This window comes from Caenorhabditis elegans, chromosome I (genome assembly GCF_000002985.6).
Source record: "Caenorhabditis elegans chromosome I".
Classification (NCBI taxonomy): domain Eukaryota; kingdom Metazoa; phylum Nematoda; class Chromadorea; order Rhabditida; family Rhabditidae; genus Caenorhabditis; species Caenorhabditis elegans.
In genome coordinates, this window is record NC_003279.8 from 13,004,396 (window position 1) to 13,025,517 (window position 21,122).

Below are 21,122 nucleotides of genomic sequence, written 5' to 3' on the forward strand. Positions count from 1 at the left end.
TAAAAATTGTTAAAAAAATTTAATTTTTTTTCTAATTTTAGAGTCAAAACGGGTTCGAATCTAGAGCGTAGCTGTACGATTTTTTGGCGATTTTTGCGGTTTTCTGGTGAGTTTTTTTAAAGTTATTTTTTTGAAAAAAATTCTTGAAAATAAAAGGAAATTGTTTTAAAAAAAAATTTCAAAGAAAAAATTTTGAAAAAATTGAAACATTTTTTTTATTTTGACCAAAAATATTGAAAATTAATTAACATTTTTTTTTGGAAAGTTAATTTTTAATACAAATTTTTTAAATTTATTTTACAAAAAAAATTGAATTTCTGTGAAAAATCAGTTTTCCAGTACATAATGATTTGACCAAAAAAAATTGAAAAAAATGATTTTTTAAAATTAAAAATACCATAAAATGCTGAAAATTCAGAAAAATAAGTAAATTTTAAAAAATTCTGGAAAAACATCTAAAAACCCCCCAAATATAATATTTTGGACCCTTTTATTTTCTGCTCGACATCTCAAATATCCTCCAATTTTTCGCTTTTTTGATTAATTGAAAGCATAGTGGGGGCAGGTGTTATAGGACACCCTTCCCTCCACTTTTTTGGAGCATTTTTCAAAGCTCTTCCGAGAGCAGAAGCTTCTCAATTTTTCCACCCCAAAAGTTTGAAATTCTGCCAAAAAATCTCGCATTTTAACAATTTTTCGAGATGTTTCACGTCCTTTTCATTGCGATTTCCGTTTTGCCGTCACAATTCTATGGACCTCTATTCGTCCCCCTTTTTAAACATTTCATGTAACAACACACAGAAGAAAAAAGGTTTTGCATTTCGAATTTCCTCTCCTCTTTTACCTTGTGTGTGCTCATTGAGCACCTGCCAATCCGTGTGGAAAGGGCAGAAGCTTGTAGTTTGTAGTCTTTGAGCCTCTGTACAAGTTCCAATAAGCTGAGCTATCTTCGAGAAGCTTGCCCTAGCTTCCTATGTAGTTTGTAGTCTCTGAGCTTCAGAGCATCTGCACAAAAAATGGCCAGAAAGCTTTTTGAAGAGCATGCTGAATTTGAAAAGCTTCTCGTTGATACCAAGCTCTCGTTTGTAGTTTATAGTTTCCCAGCCTCACCAATCTTCATGAAGAAGCTACTAAACTTTTTCAGTCCGAAGAATGAGCTGGTGCTTAACGTAAAAGCCTATCTTTCTTCGTAGTTTGTAGTTTCCTAGCCTCAACCGAGGTAAAACCAAACTTACAGAAGTTCAAAGAAATGCCCGCGGCTAGAATTTAGTAAACTATTTGTAGTATGTTTCCAGAAAAGATCTATAGATCTGAAAATGGCGAGAATTCTTTTCAAAGAGTCCTCTGAGCTCACGGAGCTCAGAATAATGGACTTTCTAGTCAAAGATGATTCCAGCGATTTTGAAGTTTCCTAGAAATCTTCTAAAAATCAATTACTCTTCTTGAACTCCATCACAAAGCCATACGTCATGCCCGAATCCAAGGTTCAAGGTGGAATTTGAGCAGTTTAATTCGAGCGAAAAGTGCATTTTTATGGCTCACCTGCACATGTATAGACGAGAAGCATTTTTTTTCTTATTCGTAGCATTCTATTAATATGTTCAGGCTTTAGGAATTCATGTCCTCCAGGCCTTCAGGCATTTATGCATTTAGGCATTTGTGGCCTTTATGACCTTAATGGCCTTCAGGTCTTCAGGTCTTTAGTCATTTATGGCCTTTAGACCTTTATGGCCTTTAAGTCTTTATGGCCTTTAGGCCTTTATGGCCTTTAGAGACTTTATGGCCTTCAGGCCTTAATGACCTTCCGGCCTTTTTTGGCCTCCAGACCTCTATGACCCTTAGGGCTTCATGGTCTTTAGGCCTCTATGACCTTCAGGCCTTTATGGCCTTTTTCACCTTTAGTCATTTATGGCCAAAAATCCTGCAAACTATTTGCACGGGGATCGTTTCATTACGGCTATTATTTCATCAGCTGCAACATGTTCACCCCCGTTCAATTTGCCGCCGCACAAATGTGTCTTTTCTAGTTTTCTAGGAAAAAGTTTTATTTTTCCACCTTTTTCTCCAGAAAACGTACTCTTATCACGCAATGTTGGTGACTTTTCCCTAGAAATTGAGCCAAAACTCGGACTATAAGTGAATTAGGTTCAGCAGGTGACAAGCGCTTTTGCTCCTTCTTTTTTTACTTTTCAACTTCCTCTTACTCTTTGGATGTCAATGTGTCAACCGATTAAATGTGTCTCCTCTCCTCCTAAAGAAGAGAGTTTTTGTCGTCGTCGTCAGAAGTTGTTGTATTTGAAGATGACGTGGATTTGTAGGGGGAGGATGTAGAGATGTCTATAGAGGGATTAGGTGACGGAGCATTTTTTTTTCGGATTTTTAACACTTTATATTTGGCTTCATACATATTATGAAAATGTCTGCCACTTTGAAAATTACTTTAGTAGTAGTTTTCAAAGCATTCACAATTTTTAATATGGAGCAAGAAATGGTAGATCACACGTGGTTGTCAGGCTGTCTCAATGCAGTTTGATCTACAAAAAATACGGGAATTTTTTATCAGAAAAATTGTGACGTCAGCATGCTCTTAACCATACGAAATCAGATGAGATGTCTGCGTCTCACCTCCCGCATTTTTCGAAGATCAAAGCAAAATGGGACTTTCGGACTCCACGTGAGATCATTGGCTGCAAAAATTCAAATTTTGGAATCTGCCAAACTCGGTCCCAAGGCTTGACAAAGCTAAATAGGCCTAATACAAACGAATTTCTATAATGAGAGTTCTCAAAAACTTCCAAAATTGTTTTTTGAGAAATCTCATTTTGAAATTCGTTAGCTCTCGGCCAATTTTAGTCTAATTAAGCAAAATACCCGTCACGGTGCATCGAGTCTACTTCCCTTTAACGTTTTTTATTGCACCGGACAATTTGTGAATGCTGAGAAAAAAATTACAAGAGTAATTTCTAAGTTTCGCCAGTTTCAAAAAGTGTAAAATGAAATCTAGCAAGAAAACTCTATTTGAAAAAAAAAAACTAAAAATCCATTTTAATCCTATCATACTCTCGGACTTCTCCTTATTTAATCCTTTTATCTCACCTTCTCCCGAACAATTTTACGGGCGATTTCCAAAGCCACGTCGTTTCCTCCAACATCATGGTGCAAAAAAAGGCTTTTAGTCATCATCCATCGAGAGCAAAAGCAGCAAAAGCAGTGTTTCAGTTCCAGTCAACCGGAAAAAGTAGTAGAAAACTGCTCAACAATAAGAGCTACGACGCGTCGACAACATCTTCGTCTTATTTCCATCTCTGATGAGTTTGCATGTCTTCGTCGTGAATATTCCGTCGCCTGAGGCTGAATTCTCAGAATTATCTGAATTCTTAAGGATTCCCCGACGCCTTCTGCTTGTTGCCTAATTGTGGCGCTGAGAAGCCATCGGTGGCTGACATTTGAAATTCATCGAAATTACTCATTTTTGATGATGTTGAAGTATTGGGGGTAGAATTCTCTCGTTTTTTTTTTTCATTTTTTTTTTGGAAGAGAATGGAAAAATGAGAATGAGTTTCTCGCATCATTTATATGCTATTCATTATGCAATGAATGAATCTTCAGTTTTGGAATTTTTCTCGTTTTTTTCTAGTGATCCTAGTGAAGGAGAAGCATCAGAGTATTGAAAGTTTGATCTTTCTTGCAGATTTCAAAAAATTTCGGAACTTGCTTCTGATATTTTCTGCAACTGTACAGAAGACTCTGAAAATTTCAAAAAGGGAAACTCCCTTCTTTTTCACAAAAGAAAAGAGCACTTCCTCACATCATTTATGTGCAATTTATTATGCAATAAATGAAATTTTTCCCCTCTATCTCTCCTCACCTTTTTGGTTTCTCCGTGACATCATAACTCAATTGAGCAGGTGAAGTTGAAGTTTTTCAATAAGATTTCATTGAATTACTGAACTCTGAAAATTCAGATTTCTAAATCATGAGCCACATCTAAAATTTTCACCGATTCGTTCTGTGATCCAGGTGCAAGTTTGTCTGAACATTGATGTTGCACTACTCGGAAATCGATTCCAAAACGCGATTCGTCAAATGGCAAAAAAATGGCTCAGAATCTGATGGAACTTCTGAAAGAGCCAGATTGCTCGAAGTAGATCAAAATGCCGAGTTGTTCATATTTTGGCGCATTGCTCAAATGGCAAAATTCAGCGAATTTACTGAAATCTACCAAAGTTTTGAAATATCTGAAAACCTGATTTTCTTAACCAATATGGTGTCAATTTTACAATGTTTGGTACAATCTGGGTTTCCAGAATTTTTGGCGTTTCAGCAAAAGACAGCAGCTCCAGAATTTCTGAAATTGGCGAATCTGCCAGATTTCGGTTAAGTTTTGAAATTCTGAAATCCTGATTTCCAGTGCAAAGCCAAAGTGAAAACCTAAAAATAAAATTTTATTTTTGGAGCTTCTGCATCATTTCCCATATCGTCACAGAGCCGCTCTCCTTTTTTTCAAATTTCCGGTTGATATCAATTGGTCATGACTCTGTCTCTGTTTTCTATTATTTATAACATAATAAAAAGCAATTTTTCGTCTAGACCCTCCTCTAGTAGACACCTATTTTTGAGAAAATCAGTGTCTAATCCGGCATCAGTTTTGACGCTTTAAAAAATGGGCTCTGAAAAGGAGATGGGCAGCTCATTTCGAATTAGCGAGAGCACAAAAAAAAAAACAGCAAAACCTGCTTCTACATTCTCCTGAAGACGGGGGAAGGCTCTTCTCTCTTTGCGCATTCACATCCGAATGTAATTTGAATAGATTAGCACCTCTCTCTTGACTTTCTTCAGTTTTCCCTTCCCCGCCCGCCGTTGAAGCTATATTTCTAGAGAGAGAGAGATTGGCTTCCTGCTCGAGCGAAAGAGCAAGTGTTACAAATTGACGACGGCCTTCATCTCTATTTTTGTGATGACTGGGAGAAATTTTTATTTCTGTTTGCATGTTTTTCTTATACGGGCGGTCGTCCCAATTTGATTAATATCGTTGATAGCACAGAAATAGGAAAATTCCCGAAACTGGTGGCCGAGTTTTCTCTAGAAACCGGTGCCACCGAATATCGGAGTTCTCCGAATTCTGGAACAGAATCAAGGTTCCAAATTCTCCACGTGGTGTCAGAGTGTCTCATTTCGGCCTGATCTATGTTGATCTACAAAAAAATGCGGGAGAAGAGGCTCAGAGTTCTCAACTGATTTTGCATGGTTAAGAACGTGCTGACTTCACATTTTTTTTGGGCAAAAAAATCCCGCATTTTTTGTAGATCAAACCGTAGTGGGACAGCCTGGCACCACGTGATTTTCCAAACTCTGGCAATTTATTTTACGACATCTTTATAAGTGCGGCCGAGCTTTTTCTTTTAGCGGCCACGTAATACTATCAAGTTTATCGACCATGTCATAGATCTGTGGTTTTCTTGAAAACTGTCAGGCTATTATGTAAAGCGTTCGCCTTTATTGTATAGTACAAGACAGTTTCTCGAATTTCCGATCAGCAAACTTATAATTGTCATTCGGAATAAATTGCTTGCCAAGAATTCCTGAGCATCGAATTTCCAACAAGAATCCCTGAAAAACGTGCTAATCTATATGATCATTCAGTAAGAAGCTGCGCGTATGTCCTCCTAGTTAAGTTCCGTAATCGGATCTCTCACAGGAAGTCAGTTATTCTGAATATAGCTTCAGAAGATGCAATGTACGTTTTCTATGATCTGAAACTGGAATAACTGAAGTTTATCACTATTCCTTGTCACAAGTCGCGGCTGATCAAAAAAAGTACAAGTACATAGAATTTTAAGAATAAGCTTGATCTTCTTATCCTCTCAACCCGATTTATTCCTCCAAAATGTTCCTCTCAATATTTTTCCATTCTCTCTCCTCCTCCAATACCTTTTATCTCTGAAAACGATCTTCCGCGTGATTCACTATTCCAACATCGATATTCTCTTCCTATTTTTGATTCACATTCGATTTTTTTTCATTTTTTGTCTGGTATAAAAGTTGACTTACGAGTAACTTTACATCAGATAAGAGAAAGTTTGAGAATTTTGGTAACTTTTTAGTCTGAAAACCGAGTTTAACGACTTTTCATAGAAGTTGGTGTCAACTACACAGTTTGGTTGTGGCCATATTGGCAATGTATTCATGTATGTATGTGGCAAGGATAGTGGCAAATGTATGAGGCAATGTAGGCTGAATCTGACACCTTCCGGTAAAACCTGGTGACTACAAACTACACAGTCTACTTAAGGCTTAAAGCTTAAGATCTAGCGGCTTGGTTACTATACAGTCTACACAGTCAGTCTACACAGACTACACAGTCTGATTGTGGCTATATTAATCTTGTAGTCGAAGTAGTCATGATTAGTGGAAGATGAATCGGACACCTTCCGGTAAAACCGGATGACTACAAAGTACACAGTCTGGTTAAGGCTCACCACTACAAACTACCCTGTAGTTTGTAGTGGTGTCAATTGTTCAGTGTTGTCTATGAACCTTATAGTTCCCTCGTTGATCTGTCTTTTGAGTACCTTTGGCTTAAGCTGATCCAGTAAAGTCTTGCCAATGACTAGAAACTACAAATACCCAGCTTCTGTAGTTTGTAGTCACTTTGATGAGGCTCAGCCAACTGTATAGTTTATAGTGAAGTTTCTGGCAAACTGCAAATATACTCTCAGGCAGCCTAGTTTGTAGTTTGTAGTCTCTAAGCCTCAACCCATTCTGTTTTTAGTGCAAATACTGCACTTGAATAAACAGTTCAAATCGTTTATAGTTTCTGATGAGATGCCTCCTCTTCGTCTTCTTCTTCGTCCGCTCGCCGATCGTTTTGTTGCATATTTTGTTACTTTTTTGTTACTTCATCGCCGTGTTTTCTACGCCAGTTTGTTGTCGTATCTCTACCAATCTGCTACCTCTCTCTCTCTCTCTCGCTACATATGAATTTGGCTTTCAAATCGCCTTTTTTTTTGTTTCGACTAAAAATGATATTATAGAACCATAAGAAACTTGGAATCTATACGGAACAATGAATGGATCAGTGGCTCCGCCGGGAGTCCCGGGGAAGGTGATAAGTAGATCAAACATTGAAATTATCAGAAAAAAAATAGGGAAAAGCAGATTTTTGGCCTAAAAATTGCAAAAATTGAATTTTCAGGACAAAGAGGCGCCGCAATCGACGGCGGCAATATTCCGAGTACAAGGTAACACTACAACCACCACTACAAGTACAACAAGTACTAACGGAATTGCTCAGAAGCATGTAAGTTTTGAGACTACAGACCAGGGGTGGGCGGCAATTCGGCAAAATTTTTAGTTGGCAAATTGCCGGTTTGCCGGAAATTTTCATTTTCGGCAAATTGCCGAATTGCCGATTTGCCATTTGCCGGATATCAGATTTGCCGGATATGTTTCGAGGGATTTTTATAAGGCGGAAATAGTTAAAACTGTGCCTTCTTGAATTTTTTTTCCCCATTTTTGGGCAATTTCGGCAAATTGGCAATTTTTCGGTTTTTTTCCGACAATCTGCCGGTTTGCCGATTTGCCGGAAATTTTCGATTCCGGCAATTTCCCAAATTGCCGATTTGCCGATTGCCAAAATCGAATGATAAGCATTCTATTGACCTAAAACTGAGTTGTTTTAAATATATATATATATATATATTTTTTTAAATTAAAAATTTCAATTTTCAATTACAGCAACCAACAACACCACTAGTAAAAGCAGAAGTCTCAACAAATCACATTTCAAAAGATCGTTCAAAATCAATATCAAAAGACGATATAATGATTGAAACACTGACATCAGAACAAGCAGCATCACATGAAGTTGTTCCATGTACACATCAACTTCGAACAAATCTTGAAGAGGGTCTCACAACGGCAGAAGCCACAAGAAGGAGACAATATCATGGATATAATGAATTTGATGTTGGAGAAGAGGAACCTATTTATAAAAAATATTTGGAACAATTCCAAAATCCATTGATTCTTCTCTTATTGGCTTCTGCATTTGTGTCGATTGTTATGAAACAATATGATGATGCGATATCGATTACGGTAGCTGTTGTCATAGTTGTTACTGTTGGATTTGTGCAGGTAACTACAAACTACAAACTACAAACTACAAACTACAAATAGGTGTTGAAAAGTTTAAATTTTTTCGATGTTTTTCGGAGAAAATCGAAAAAAAAATTTCGATTTTTTTGAAAATCGGAAAACTTGTTCAAAAAGTTATAATTATTTTGAATATGTTGAATTTTAGCTAAAATCAAGGATTTTTTTCTGAATTTTTCCAATTTTTTTTCCAAAAATCGAAAAGAAACACAAAAATTCGGAAAAACGGAAAATTTTAGACTTTTTTAAAATGAAAATCCAGAAAAAAATTGTAAAGAACTATATATTTATTAAAAAAAAAAAAAAAAAACGGAAAAAAACAGTAAAATTCAAAAAAAAAATTTTTTTTTGATTTTTTTGAAAATTGAAGAAAAATTATTTAAAAAATATTTTTTTAATCAAAAAATAAAATTTTTTGGAATTTTGGAATTTTTCCCAACAAAAAACACACAAAATACGAAAAAACGAAAAATGTTCGATTTTGTTTTTCAAAAGTTTAGACTTTTTTGACGATTTTTTAGAAAAATTCGATGTGTTCAAATCTTGTAGTTTGTAGTCTCAAATTGACTACAAACTATAAAGTATAACTTTTCTTTATCATTTGAAAAAGTTCAACTTTTGTAGAACAGATAAGAAACTACAAACTATTGGGAATATATTATTTCGATAAAAATTTGGAAGTTTGTTTACAATGTTATGAATGATGATGTCATGTGTAAAAATTGTGGGAGCATAGACTACAAACTACAAACTACAAACTACAAACTACAGTACAACGTCAAAATTTTTAAAAACGATTCAAGATGCTAATCCCTCCATTTTTCCAGGAATACCGTTCCGAAAAGACGCTGGAACAACTCACCAAACTCGTTCCACCAACGTGTCACGTGCTCCGTGATGGAAAAGAGGCAATGATGTTGGCTCGGGAGCTTGTACCCGGTGATATTGTACTTCTGAACACGGGAGATCGGATCCCGTCCGATTTACGAATCGCCGAGAGCTTCTCACTTCAAATCGACGAGAGCTCACTGACCGGAGAAACTGAGCCGAAGCATAAGGTTTGTAATTTGTAGTTTGTGGTTTGTAGTTTATAGTCTAGACTCCAACAACCTCTTTCCAGGAAACCCGTTCAGTGCCGGCCGCATCTGCCACCGGATCCGATGTTGAACATCTCACATGCATCGCCTTCATGGGAACTCTTGTCTGCGCTGGCCGTGGCCGAGGAATCGTCATTTCGACGGCCGCCAATTCACAGTTTGGAGAAGTGGTAAAGATGATGATGGGTGAGGAGTCTCCGAAGACTCCACTGCAAAAGAGTATGGATGATCTGGGAAAGCAGCTTTCGATCTACTCATTTGGCGTCATCGCCGTTATTTTCCTAATCGGAATGTTTCAGGTACTGCTGGGTTACTGTAGGTTACTGTAGAGTTTGTAGCTTGTAGTCACGTTGGAGTTTAGTAAGCTGGTGGTCTTTGTAGATTTACGAAATTTGGAAAAATTCCATCAAATCGGCAAATTGCCAGAATTGAAAATTTCGGCAATTCGGCAAATTGACAATTTACTGAAAATTAAAAATTCCGGCAAATCGGCAAACCGGCAATTATTAAAAAATTTCGGAAAATAGGCAAATTGCCGGAATTAAAAATTTCGGAAAATAGGCATATTGCCGGAATTGAAAAATGCAGGCAAATCGGCATATTGCCGGAATTGAAAAATGCAGGCAAATCGGCAAATTGCCGGAATTGAAAATTTTCGGCAAATCGGCAAACCGGTAAATTGCCGGAATTGAAAATTAGCTGCAAATTGCCAAATTGCCGGAATTGAAAATTTTCGGCAAATCGGCAAACCGGTAAATTGCCGGAATTAAAATTTTCCGGCAAATAGGTAAATTGCCAGAATTGAAAATTTCGGCAATTCGGCAAATTGACAATTTACTGAAAACAAAAAATTCCGGCAAATCGGCAAACCGGCAATTATTAAAAAATTTCGGAAAATAGGCAAATTGCCGGAATTAAAAATTTTGGGCAAATCGGAAAATTGCCGGACATGAGAATTTCCGGCAAATCGGCATATTGCCGGAATTGAAAATTTTCGGCAAATCGGCAAACCGGTAAATTGCCGGAATTGAAAATTAGCTGCAAATTGCCGGAATTGAACATTTCCGACAAATCGGTAAATTGCCGGAATTGAAAATTTTCGGCAAACCGGTAAATTGCCGGAATTGAAAATTTCCGGCAAATCGGAAAATTGCCGGAATTAAAATTTTCCGGCAAATCGGTAAATTGCCGGAATTAAAAATTACATAGATAGTTAGAGGGGACAGACATCCGGGACCCAATGGGGCGGGGCGCGTGGTAGAGACGATTTGTGTCGATTTACGAAATTTTCCTCGTTGTCATTATTTCGTAAATCGACACAAATCATCTCTTCCGCGCGCCCCGCCTCATTGGGTCCCGGATGTCTGTCCCTTCTAACTATCTACACTCTCTGTACCGGTAATATAGAAATGAACAAATAAATTGTTAGCTGGCATGCCAAAATTGCCAAAATTGAATTCCTACTAGACTTAGTGTAGATTCAGAGATATATTATCGAATTTTCCAATTTCCAGGGTCGAAATGTGGTTGATATGTTCACAATTGGTGTCTCCCTCGCCGTCGCTGCAATTCCTGAAGGTCTTCCAATCGTAGTTGCCGTAACACTAGCAATCGGAGTAATGAGAATGGCCAAACGCAGAGCTGTCGTGAAGAAGATGCCAGCAGTCGAGACTCTCGGATGTGTAACAGTAATATGTTCGGATAAAACTGGAACACTGACAAAAAATGAGATGACAGCACAAGCCATCGCTACACCAGAAGGAAAACTCGCTGAAATCACTGGAATCGGATATTCAGCAGAAGGAGGTGTTGTTCAGTATCAAGGAGAACAAGTTCATCAATGGACACATCCAGAATTTGCGAGAATTATTGAAGCTGGATTAGTTTGTAATAATGCTACTATTGAAGCGGATAAGCTTATCGGACAACCCACGGAGGGAGCAATTGTAGTGTTGGCAAAGAAAGCACAGTTGGAAGGAGTACGATCAGAGTATAAGAGACTTCGAGAAATGCCATTCTCTTCAGATACTAAATGGATGGGGGTTCAGTGTGCTGATGCACATGGGCAGAATGTTTATTTTATTAAAGGTACATTGAAATTATGGAAATTGGATTCAATTAACTAGATTAGACTACAAACCAGGCAAAAAGCGGAAAATCGGCTCCGGCAAATCGGCAAATTGCCGGAATTGAAATTTCCGGCAAATCGGCAATTTGCCGGAATTTAACTTCCCTATGCTAATATATGCATAGTTGTTGTTTGTTTTCAAATTTGACTGTGAGAATTACATTGTAGTTTATAGTGTGTGAACCAGGGGTGGGCGGCAATTTTTTGTCGACAAATTCGGCAAAACGGTAAACTGCCGGCTTGCCGATTTGCCGGAAATGTAGATTTTCGGCAAATTGCCGATTTGCCGGATATAAATTTTTTCCATTTTACTTTAGATATTTTCATAGAATTTGCTTACTTTTCAAAATAAATGTGGGAACATTCATATTTAGGAGGCGTACAAATCGAAAATTTGCCGGTTTGCCGATTTGCCAGAAATTTTCGATTTCGGCAATTTGCCCAAATTTTTGAATTCCGGCAATTTACCGATTTGCCGGAAATTTTTGAATTCCGGCAAGTTGCCGATTTGCCGGAAAGTTTTGAATTCCGGCAAGTTGCCGATTTGCCGGAAATTTTTAATTCCGGCAATTGGCGAATTTGCCGGTTTGCCGGAAATTTTTGAATTCCGGCAAGTTGCCGATTTGCCGGAAATTTATAATTCCGGCAATTGGCGAATTTGCCGGTTTGCCGGAAACTTTTGAATTCCGGCAAGTTGCCGATTTGCCGGAAATTTTTAATTCCGGCAATTGGCGAATTTGCCGGTTTGCCGGAAATTTTTGAATTCCGGCAAGTTGCCGATTTGCCGGAAATTTTCAATTCCGGCAATTGGCGAATTTGCCGATTTGCCAGAAACTTTTGAATTCCGGCAAGTTGCCGATTTGCCGGAAATTTTTAATTCCGGCAATTGGCGAATTTGCCGGTTTGCCGGAAATTTTTGAATTCCGGCAAGTTGCCGATTTGCCGGAAATTTATAATTCCGGCAATTGGCGAATTTGCCGGTTTGCCGGAAACTTTTGAATTCCGGCAAGTTGCCGATTTGCCGGAAATTTTTAATTCCGGCAATTGGCGAATTTGCCGGTTTGCCGGAAATTTTTGAATTCCGGCAAGTTGCCGATTTGCCAGAAATTTTCAATTCCGGCAATTGGCGAATTTGCCGGTTTGCCGGAAATTTTTGAATTCCGGCAAGTTGCCGATTTGCCGGAAATTTTCAATTCCGGCAATTGGCGAATTTGCCGGTTTGCCGGAAATTTTTGAATTCCGGCAAGTTGCCGATTTGCCGGAAATTTTTAATTCCGGCAATTTACCGATTTGCCGGAAATTTTTGAATTCCGGCAATTTACCGATTTGCCGGAAATTTTTGAATTCCGGCAAGTTGCCGATTTGCCAGAAATTTTCAATTCCGGCAATTGGCGAATTTGCCGGTTTGCCGGAAATTTTTGAATTCCGGCAAGTTGCCGATTTGCCGGAAATTTTCAATTCCGGCAATTGGCGAATTTGCCGATTTGCCAGAAACTTTTGAATTCCGGCAAGTTGCCGATTTGCCGGAAATTTTTAATTCCGGCAATTGGCGAATTTGCCGGTTTGCCGGAAATTTTTGAATTCCGGCAAGTTGCCGATTTGCCGGAAATTTATAATTCCGGCAATTGGCGAATTTGCCGGTTTGCCGGAAACTTTTGAATTCCGGCAAGTTGCCGATTTGCCGGAAATTTTTAATTCCGGCAATTGGCGAATTTGCCGGTTTGCCGGAAATTTTTGAATTCCGGCAAGTTGCCGATTTGCCAGAAATTTTCAATTCCGGCAATTGGCGAATTTGCCGGTTTGCCGGAAATTTTTGAATTCCGGCAAGTTGCCGATTTGCCGGAAATTTTCAATTCCGGCAATTGGCGAATTTGCCGGTTTGCCGGAAATTTTTGAATTCCGGCAAGTTGCCGATTTGCCGGAAATTTTTGAATTCCGGCAAGTTGCCGATTTGCCGGAAATTTTTAATTCCGGCAATTGGCGAATTTGCCGGTTTGCCGGAAATTTTTGAATTCCGGCAAGTTGCCGATTTGCCGGAAATTTATAATTCCGGCAATTGGCGAATTTGCCGGTTTGCCGGAAACTTTTGAATTCCGGCAAGTTGCCGATTTGCCGGAAATTTTTAATTCCGGCAATTGGCGAATTTGCCGGTTTGCCGGAAATTTTTGAATTCCGGCAAGTTGCCGATTTGCCGGAAATTTTCAATTCCGGCAATTGGCGAATTTGCCGATTTGCCAGAAACTTTTGAATTCCGGCAAGTTGCCGATTTGCCGGAAATTTTTAATTCCGGCAATTGGCGAATTTGCCGGTTTGCCGGAAATTTTTGAATTCCGGCAAGTTGCCGATTTGCCGGAAATTTATAATTCCGGCAATTGGCGAATTTGCCGGTTTGCCGGAAACTTTTGAATTCCGGCAAGTTGCCGATTTGCCGGAAATTTTTAATTCCGGCAATTGGCGAATTTGCCGGTTTGCCGGAAATTTTTGAATTCCGGCAAGTTGCCGATTTGCCAGAAATTTTCAATTCCGGCAATTGGCGAATTTGCCGGTTTGCCGGAAATTTTTGAATTCCGGCAAGTTGCCGATTTGCCGGAAATTTTCAATTCCGGCAATTGGCGAATTTGCCGGTTTGCCGGAAATTTTTGAATTCCGGCAAGTTGCCGATTTGCCGGAAATTTTTAATTCCGGCAATTTACCGATTTGCCGGAAATTTTTGAATTCCGGCAATTTACCGATTTGCCGGAAATTTTTGAATTCCGGCAAGTTGCCGATTTGCCGGAAATTTTTGAATTCCGGCAAGTTGCCGATTTGCCGGAAATTTTTAATTCCGGCAATTTACCGATTTGCCGGAAATTTTTGAATTCCGGCAATTTACCGATTTGCCGGAAATTTTTGAATTCCGGCAAGTTGCCGATTTGCCGGAAATTTTTGAATTCCGGCAAGTTGCCGATTTGCCGGAAATTTTTAATTCCGGCAATTGGCGAATTTGCCGGTTTGCCGGAAATTTTTGAATTCCGGCAAGTTGCCGATTTGCCGGAAATTTATAATTCCGGCAATTGGCGAATTTGCCGGTTTGCCGGAAACTTTTGAATTCTGGCAAGTTGCCGATTTGCCGGAAATTTTTAATTCCGGCAATTGGCGAATTTGCCGGTTTGCCGGAAATTTTTGAATTCCGGCAAGTTGCCGATTTGCCGGAAATTTTCAATTCCGGCAATTGGCGAATTTGCCGGTTTGCCGGATATTTTTGAATTCCGGCAAGTTGCCGATTTGCCGGAAATTTTCAATTCCGGCAATTGGCGAATTTGCCGATTTGCCAGAAATTTTCAATTCTGGCAATTGGCGAATTTGCCGGTTTGCCGGAAATTTTCAATTCCGGCAATTCACCAATTTGCCAAAAGATATTCCAATATTCCAGGAGCCCTGGACCGTGTGCTTGATCAATGTGGAACATACTATTCATCGGATAATCAACGTAAACAGTGTGATCAATATTCTCGTCAACACATTCTTGAAATCGGAAAAGAGCTCGGCCAAAAAGGGCTCCGTGTGCTCGGTTTGGCACGTGGAGAGAGTATGCAATCTTTGATGTTTCTGGGAATGATTGGAATGATGGACCCACCACGTCCTGGTGCTGCAGATGCGATTAGTATTGTTAAAGCTAGTGGTGTTGATGTTAAGCTTATCACTGGAGATGCAATGGAGACGGCTCAGAGCATTGGTAAGATGCTTCTACATTTCTTTAAAATTGATTAAAAGAATTGCAGAAAAATGATTGGAAATTTCAGTTTTTCAGTAAATTTAAAAAAAAATTCAAATTTCGGAAATTAAAATATTTTTCAAAAACTCCGATTTTTTTGATAACTTGTCACTTTTAGGAATTAGAACCTACAATTCTATAGATTGCAAAATAGCCAATAAATGGGCGGAGCCTATTTTTTCAGTGAATTTCCAGATTTTTTGGCATTTTAAATCTGAAAACCGCAAATTTGGTTTTCCACTTGTAACATTTTTGGTTATTTGGCCTAACAGACAAAATGCAAAAATTGTAGTTTGTAGTCTGTAGTCTGTAGTTTGTAGTTTGTAGTTTGTAGTTTGATTCTCCAAAACTACACGATTTTCAAAAATGCAATTTTTGAGTAATATCCGAAAAATCTAAATTTTCACCCAAATTTTGATGTATTTAAAAAGTTTGATCTCCACCTAAATGACAATGAAACTTCAAAGTTTGTAGTTTGTAGTTTGTAGTTTGTAGTCTGTAGTCTGTAGTCTGTAGTCTGTAGTTTATAGCTGAATTTCCAAAACTACACGATTTCCAAAAAAGAAAATTCTTATGTCAAATCTCAAAAATCTGAATATTCACTTAAATTTTACAATCACTGAAAGGCTTTTTGCACCTAAATAAAGACTGAAACTTCAAAGTTTGTAGTTTGTAGTTTGTAGTTTGTAGTCTGTAGTATTCATCCCCTAACCCATCACAATTTCCAGGTCAATCCCTCGGTATCCTCTCATCCTCCGATTCCTGCCTCTCCGGCCAACAAGTCGATCAAATGTCGGATCACGATCTGGAGCTAGTCATCCGTCAAGTTACCGTATTCTACCGAGCATCGCCACGTCATAAGCTGAAAATCGTGAAGGCACTGCAGGCACTCGGTGAGGTCGTCGCAATGACCGGAGACGGTGTAAATGATGCTGTGGCTCTTAAAAAAGCAGATATTGGAGTGGCAATGGGTGTATGTGGAACAGATGTATGTAAAGAAGCAGCTGATATGATCCTTTGTGATGATGATTTTTCAACGATGACCGCGGCGATTGAGGAGGGAAAAGCCATTTATCACAATATCACGAATTTTGTGAGGTTCCAATTGTCGACGTGAGTTTTTGGAAGAAAACTCAAATTTTCCTCCAAAAAAGTTCTATCAAAAATTTGAATTTCCCAGTGAAAAATGTTCCCTAAAAAATTTAAATTTCCTACAAAAAACTTTTTCTCAAAAAATTGAATTTCCCGCCAAAAAAAATTTTCCAGAAAATTCGAATTTCCCGCCAAAATTTATTTCTCAAAAAAATTTGAATTTCCCATTGAATTCAAAACCACTAGACTACAAACTACAATACAATACGTTTAGGAAATTAAACAGTACACAAACAAACTACAAACTATAACTGAGCCATATATCAAAACCGATAACAGACTACAAACTATAATTTTTGGTACTTATGTATTATTTCCCCTCATTTTGAAAAAATACATTTTTAAATAAAAACGTGTGGAGTTTTTGTATTTTTCGGCTTAGGAAATAACTATTTCTAAGCCTAAAGAGGGAAAATGGGCATCACGTTTTCACGTGGTCGCTGGCTGTCTCAAAATTGCTATTTTCTCGCGGACGAGAAAACGTGAAAAAAATGAGCGAAATGGCCTTAAAAACGGTGGAAGAGGAGGATTCCTCGTCCCCCCGGTCGCGTAGTCCTCTCGGAGAAGAAAATAGCGTGTAAAAGATGAGACACAGACAACGAGACGGTCTCATTCCTTTCCTTCGCTTGTCCGAGTGAATTTCACCGACAATATTCTGAATGGGGCGCATTTTCATCGAAATTATGCAAAGAGACAGCCAGCGAGCATGTGCGTTTTACTGAAATGAATAATATTAATATGAGGGGAAATAATACACAAGTACCTAATTTTTAGCTCCAAGCATAATATTTTTTCGAATTTCCAGAAGCGTCGCCGCCCTGTCACTAATCGCCGCGTCAACAATGTTCAAATTCGATAATCCATTAAATGCAATGCAAATCTTATGGATTAATATTATAATGGACGGACCACCGGCACAATCACTTGGAGTTGAACCAGTTGATGATGATATTATTAGGCAACGACCACGAAATACGAAACAACCAATGTTAACCGGAAAATTGATTGCCGATATTCTCGCGTCTGCCGCGATTATTGTTGTCGGCACGTTGAGTGTGTTTTATAAAGAGGTACGGTTTGAACCTTAATTTTTGTCATAAAATAGGGACTAAACATTACAATGAACTTATTGAAAACGCATAGATTTTCCAGCATAAGGCAATTAAAAATTACACATTTTTTACGAAAAAAAAATCAAAAATTTCGGCATATTTCTCAGAAGAGCACACTTGTACTGAAAAGTATACTAAAAAAATATGCTGAAAATCGAAATTTTTTAAAGTTTGTAACTTTTTGAAGCATAAACTACTACAGTGTACACACGATAATTATAAGAACACGGAATTCTGATAATGCGTATTGCGCAACATATTTGACGCTCAAAATATCTCATCTACTACAGTACTACTACAGTACTAATACTACAGTAACTCTTTAATTGACTACTGGTGTCGATTCATTTTTTTTTAAATGTTTTTTTTTCTAATATTTTATCGATTAATAAATTATTTCCGTAAATCAACACCAGTGCTACAGTACTTATTTAAAAAATTACTGTAGTTTTACCTTCGAGATATTTTGCGCGTCAAATATGTTGCGCAGTACGCATTCGCGAAATTTAGTGCTCCCGTAATAATATGTGGTCGAAATTACTAATTAATTACATACACGTGTATTACTCCACTACTATAAATGCTAAAATTCCAGATGTCAGCCGACAATAAAGTAACACCACGTGACACGACAATGACATTCACCTGTTTTGTCCTATTCGATATGTGGAATGCCCTTTCATGCAGATCATCACGTAAAATGATATGGCAAATCGGACTGCGACGGAATCGAATGTTCTCGTTGGCTGTGTCTGCCTCACTTATCTGCCAGCTTCTCGTCATCTACTGGGCACCACTTCAACACATTTTTCAGACTGAAGCACTTTCTCTTTTTGGTACGGAAATTGTTGAAAATGCACTGATTTTTGAGCTAAATTTGAAAAAAGTTCTGAATTCTAGTGAAATATTGAATTTTCAGAAAAAATTTAAATAAATTCTGAAAACTCAAAAATTTGCATCTTTTTCGAAGTATATTGAAATTAGAACAATGTAGTTTGTAGTGTGAGCAGCTAAGAAATGTGGAGTTTGTAGTATGTAGTATGAGTTGTAGTGAAATAATGAAGCCGGAGACATTTTCGTGAAATAATGAAGCCGGAGACATTTTCGTGAAAGTACTAACAATTCGAATTTTTCGGAATTTTTCAATATATCGAGATTAGGCTAATGTAGTTTGTAGTGTACGAAACTATACAAATTGTAGTTTGTAGTTTGTAGTGAATTTCCAATCACAATCTCTATAGAAGTTCCTAGACTACTAACTAGTAAGTTTGGACTACTAGACAAAATTCAAATTTTGGAAAAAACTGGTCGACTACAATCTTCAAGCTACAAACTACAAAACACACAGACTACAAACTACAAATTTTCTCAATTTTTCCAGATCTCATCTTCCTGACAACAATCACATCGTCTGTGTTCATTTTCAACGAAACTCGGAAATATTTCTCACTTCGCTCCAAATCGCTCAACCACGATCCCCTGTCTGTCAGCGGAATTTAAATTCATTTTTTTTTGTTTGGAAATTTCAAAAATTCTACGCATTTCCATGTTTTTTCTTCTAGTATCATATATTTATTAAATTATTTTTTCCGATTTTTTCCCTCCTTCCTAGATTTTAGTGACACTTTTTTTTACAAAACCATACGGGATACCCATAATTTATTCGACTTTTTTCTTTCTAGTTCATTTATCGATTTTTTCTGATTTAAAAAATTCCAAATTTTTTGATGATCTAGGTCTCCCCACATTCACATCATATACAACAAAATCACCCGAATCCTGTGAAATGAAATGATGAATCTTTTGACTGTGATATGAAATATACTACAAACTACAATCAAAAGACTACAAAATACAATTTTCTTCCTTCAATTTACTACAGACCCGAGGTGGGCGACAAACGATTTTTTCCGGCAAATCGGCAAATTGTCGGAATTAAAAAATTCTGGCAAACCGGCAAATTGCCGGAATTGAAAACTTCCGGCAAATCGACAAACCGGCAAATTGTCGATTCGCCGAATTTACCGGAAAAACGGCAATCACTTTTTTTTAAATTTTAGTCTTCGGCAAATTGTGGTTGAGCTCATTTTTTTGAAAATTTCAGAATTTTAATTTTAATCGGCAAAATTGTATGCATCCTATGAGTATGAAAAGATCTAGAAAAGTCTTGAAAAAATTTGAAAAAGGCACAGTTCCGTCTTTTAAAAAATCCATGTAAAAACTCCCGGCAAACTTATGTTCGGCAAACGGCAAATTGGCAATTTGCCGAAAATCAAAATTTCCGGCAAATCGGCAATTTGCCGAAGATCAAATTGTCCGGCTAACCGGCAATTTGCCGATTTGCCGAACTGCAATTTCCGCTCACCCCTGGTTTGTAGTGGTGAAGGCTTCAAAACTTTGTGAACACATATTATATTTAATATTATAGATATTTATGAATTCGTATCAAATTTCAAAATCTTGTCCCCGATTGCTTCCTCATCGTCTACTTGTTCCATTTTGTCCCCCCCCCCCCCCCATCTCATCTCTTAACTCATGTCACTTATGCACAAAGAGCCCCCAGAAGAAGACCCCCTTGAGAACTTTTGCCCCCTTTTCTCCCTTTTTGACCGAAAACTTCCAAAACTTTGAAGAAAAGCACTACTACTTGTATGATTTATTCACATTGTTTGTGTTAATGTTGGCTAAAGATTTGGAGATTTTGTTGGTTGAGGCTAAATGAAAATTGTAGCTTGTAGTCAACAAAAGCCTCAACAAGCCTCAACAAAAAATTTTGCTTTAAACTGTAGTTTGTAGTTAGCATAGCTTTAACAATTTTTTTATAACCGTGTATTTACAGATTCATTTAAAAAACAAACGTTTAAAAAAATTGGTTTGAGAGGGAGACATGGTGCATCGATGAAATTGTCCAATGTTCACAGCGTATATCTCGGTTCATTTGAGCGATGCTAAAAAATATTCAACTACAAAAGTATAGAAAAAGAAGCCACAAATATTTTATCAATTGACTGCTTTTTGATAAAATGAAAGTGAACCGAGATATGAGCCACCAAAGTTAAGGAAGACATGGTGCATCGAAGATTCGAACCCTCAACCTTTAATAGCGAGTATCTCGGTGCATATTAGGAATATTAACACATTTTGAACACAAAATCTATATAAAAACATATGAAAAACGTTATTTCAGTTGAGAATTTTTTGAAAAAATCAAATCCAATCGAAATAAAAGCTGCCAAAGTCAAGGAAGACATGGTGCATCGAAGGTTCGTACCCTCATACTTTGGCAGACTTTTTCTTGGCTCATATTAAACATATTCACATATTTTTAACTGCAAGATGATTGAAATGCATGAGAAATTTCAGTTAATTGACAAATTTCCGACATGGTGCATCGAAAGTTGTCACTCCTGGCAACCTGTATCTTGGTTCTTAATTAAAGTATTAGGCAACTTTTTTTAAACTGCAAAACTATATAAAATCGAAGGTTGACTCTCCTTAACTTATGAGTTCGGAAAATATACATCGAACCACGGTTAATTCAAACGATATTTGAAAGTTTCAAAACGGGAAAATTTAGAACAAACATTTTCTTAGTTAACAATTTTTTGAGAAATCCTAAAACAACAGACATATACCGTGTCAAAGTGAAGAAGGCAAGAAACATGGTGCACAAACATTTCAATCGGCTTTGTAGTCTGTAGAACTACAAAAAGTTTGGAGTTTTT

At 37.6% G+C, this 21,122-nt stretch overlaps 1 protein-coding gene across 3 annotated transcripts; it reads left to right on the forward strand.

The window, feature by feature from the left end:
• Nucleotides 1-41: 41 nt before the first annotated feature.
• pmr-1 (Calcium-transporting ATPase) lies at nt 42-19,197 on the forward strand (the record flags this gene model as incomplete). Of its 3 annotated transcripts, none has more annotated exons than NM_001373648.4 (11): nt 42-106; nt 7,196-7,300; nt 7,738-8,136; nt 8,982-9,212; nt 9,275-9,550; nt 10,766-11,339; nt 14,792-15,094; nt 15,862-16,246; nt 17,091-17,355; nt 17,993-18,233; nt 18,779-19,197. In NM_001373648.4, the coding sequence occupies 9 exons, from the start codon at nt 7,825-7,827 to the stop codon at nt 18,895-18,897; spliced, it is 2,706 nt and encodes a 901-aa protein (NP_001359606.1). The 3 variants fall into 3 exon arrangements, with proteins under 3 accessions (NP_001359606.1, NP_001021862.1, NP_001366903.1); NM_001026691.5 differs by lacking the exon at nt 42-106 and adding an exon at nt 7,067-7,105 and having other exon boundaries at nt 18,779-18,897; NM_001381237.1 differs by lacking the exons at nt 42-106; nt 7,196-7,300; nt 17,091-17,355; nt 17,993-18,233; nt 18,779-19,197 and adding an exon at nt 16,500-16,610 and having other exon boundaries at nt 7,825-8,136.
• Nucleotides 19,198-21,122: the final 1,925 nt, after the last annotated feature.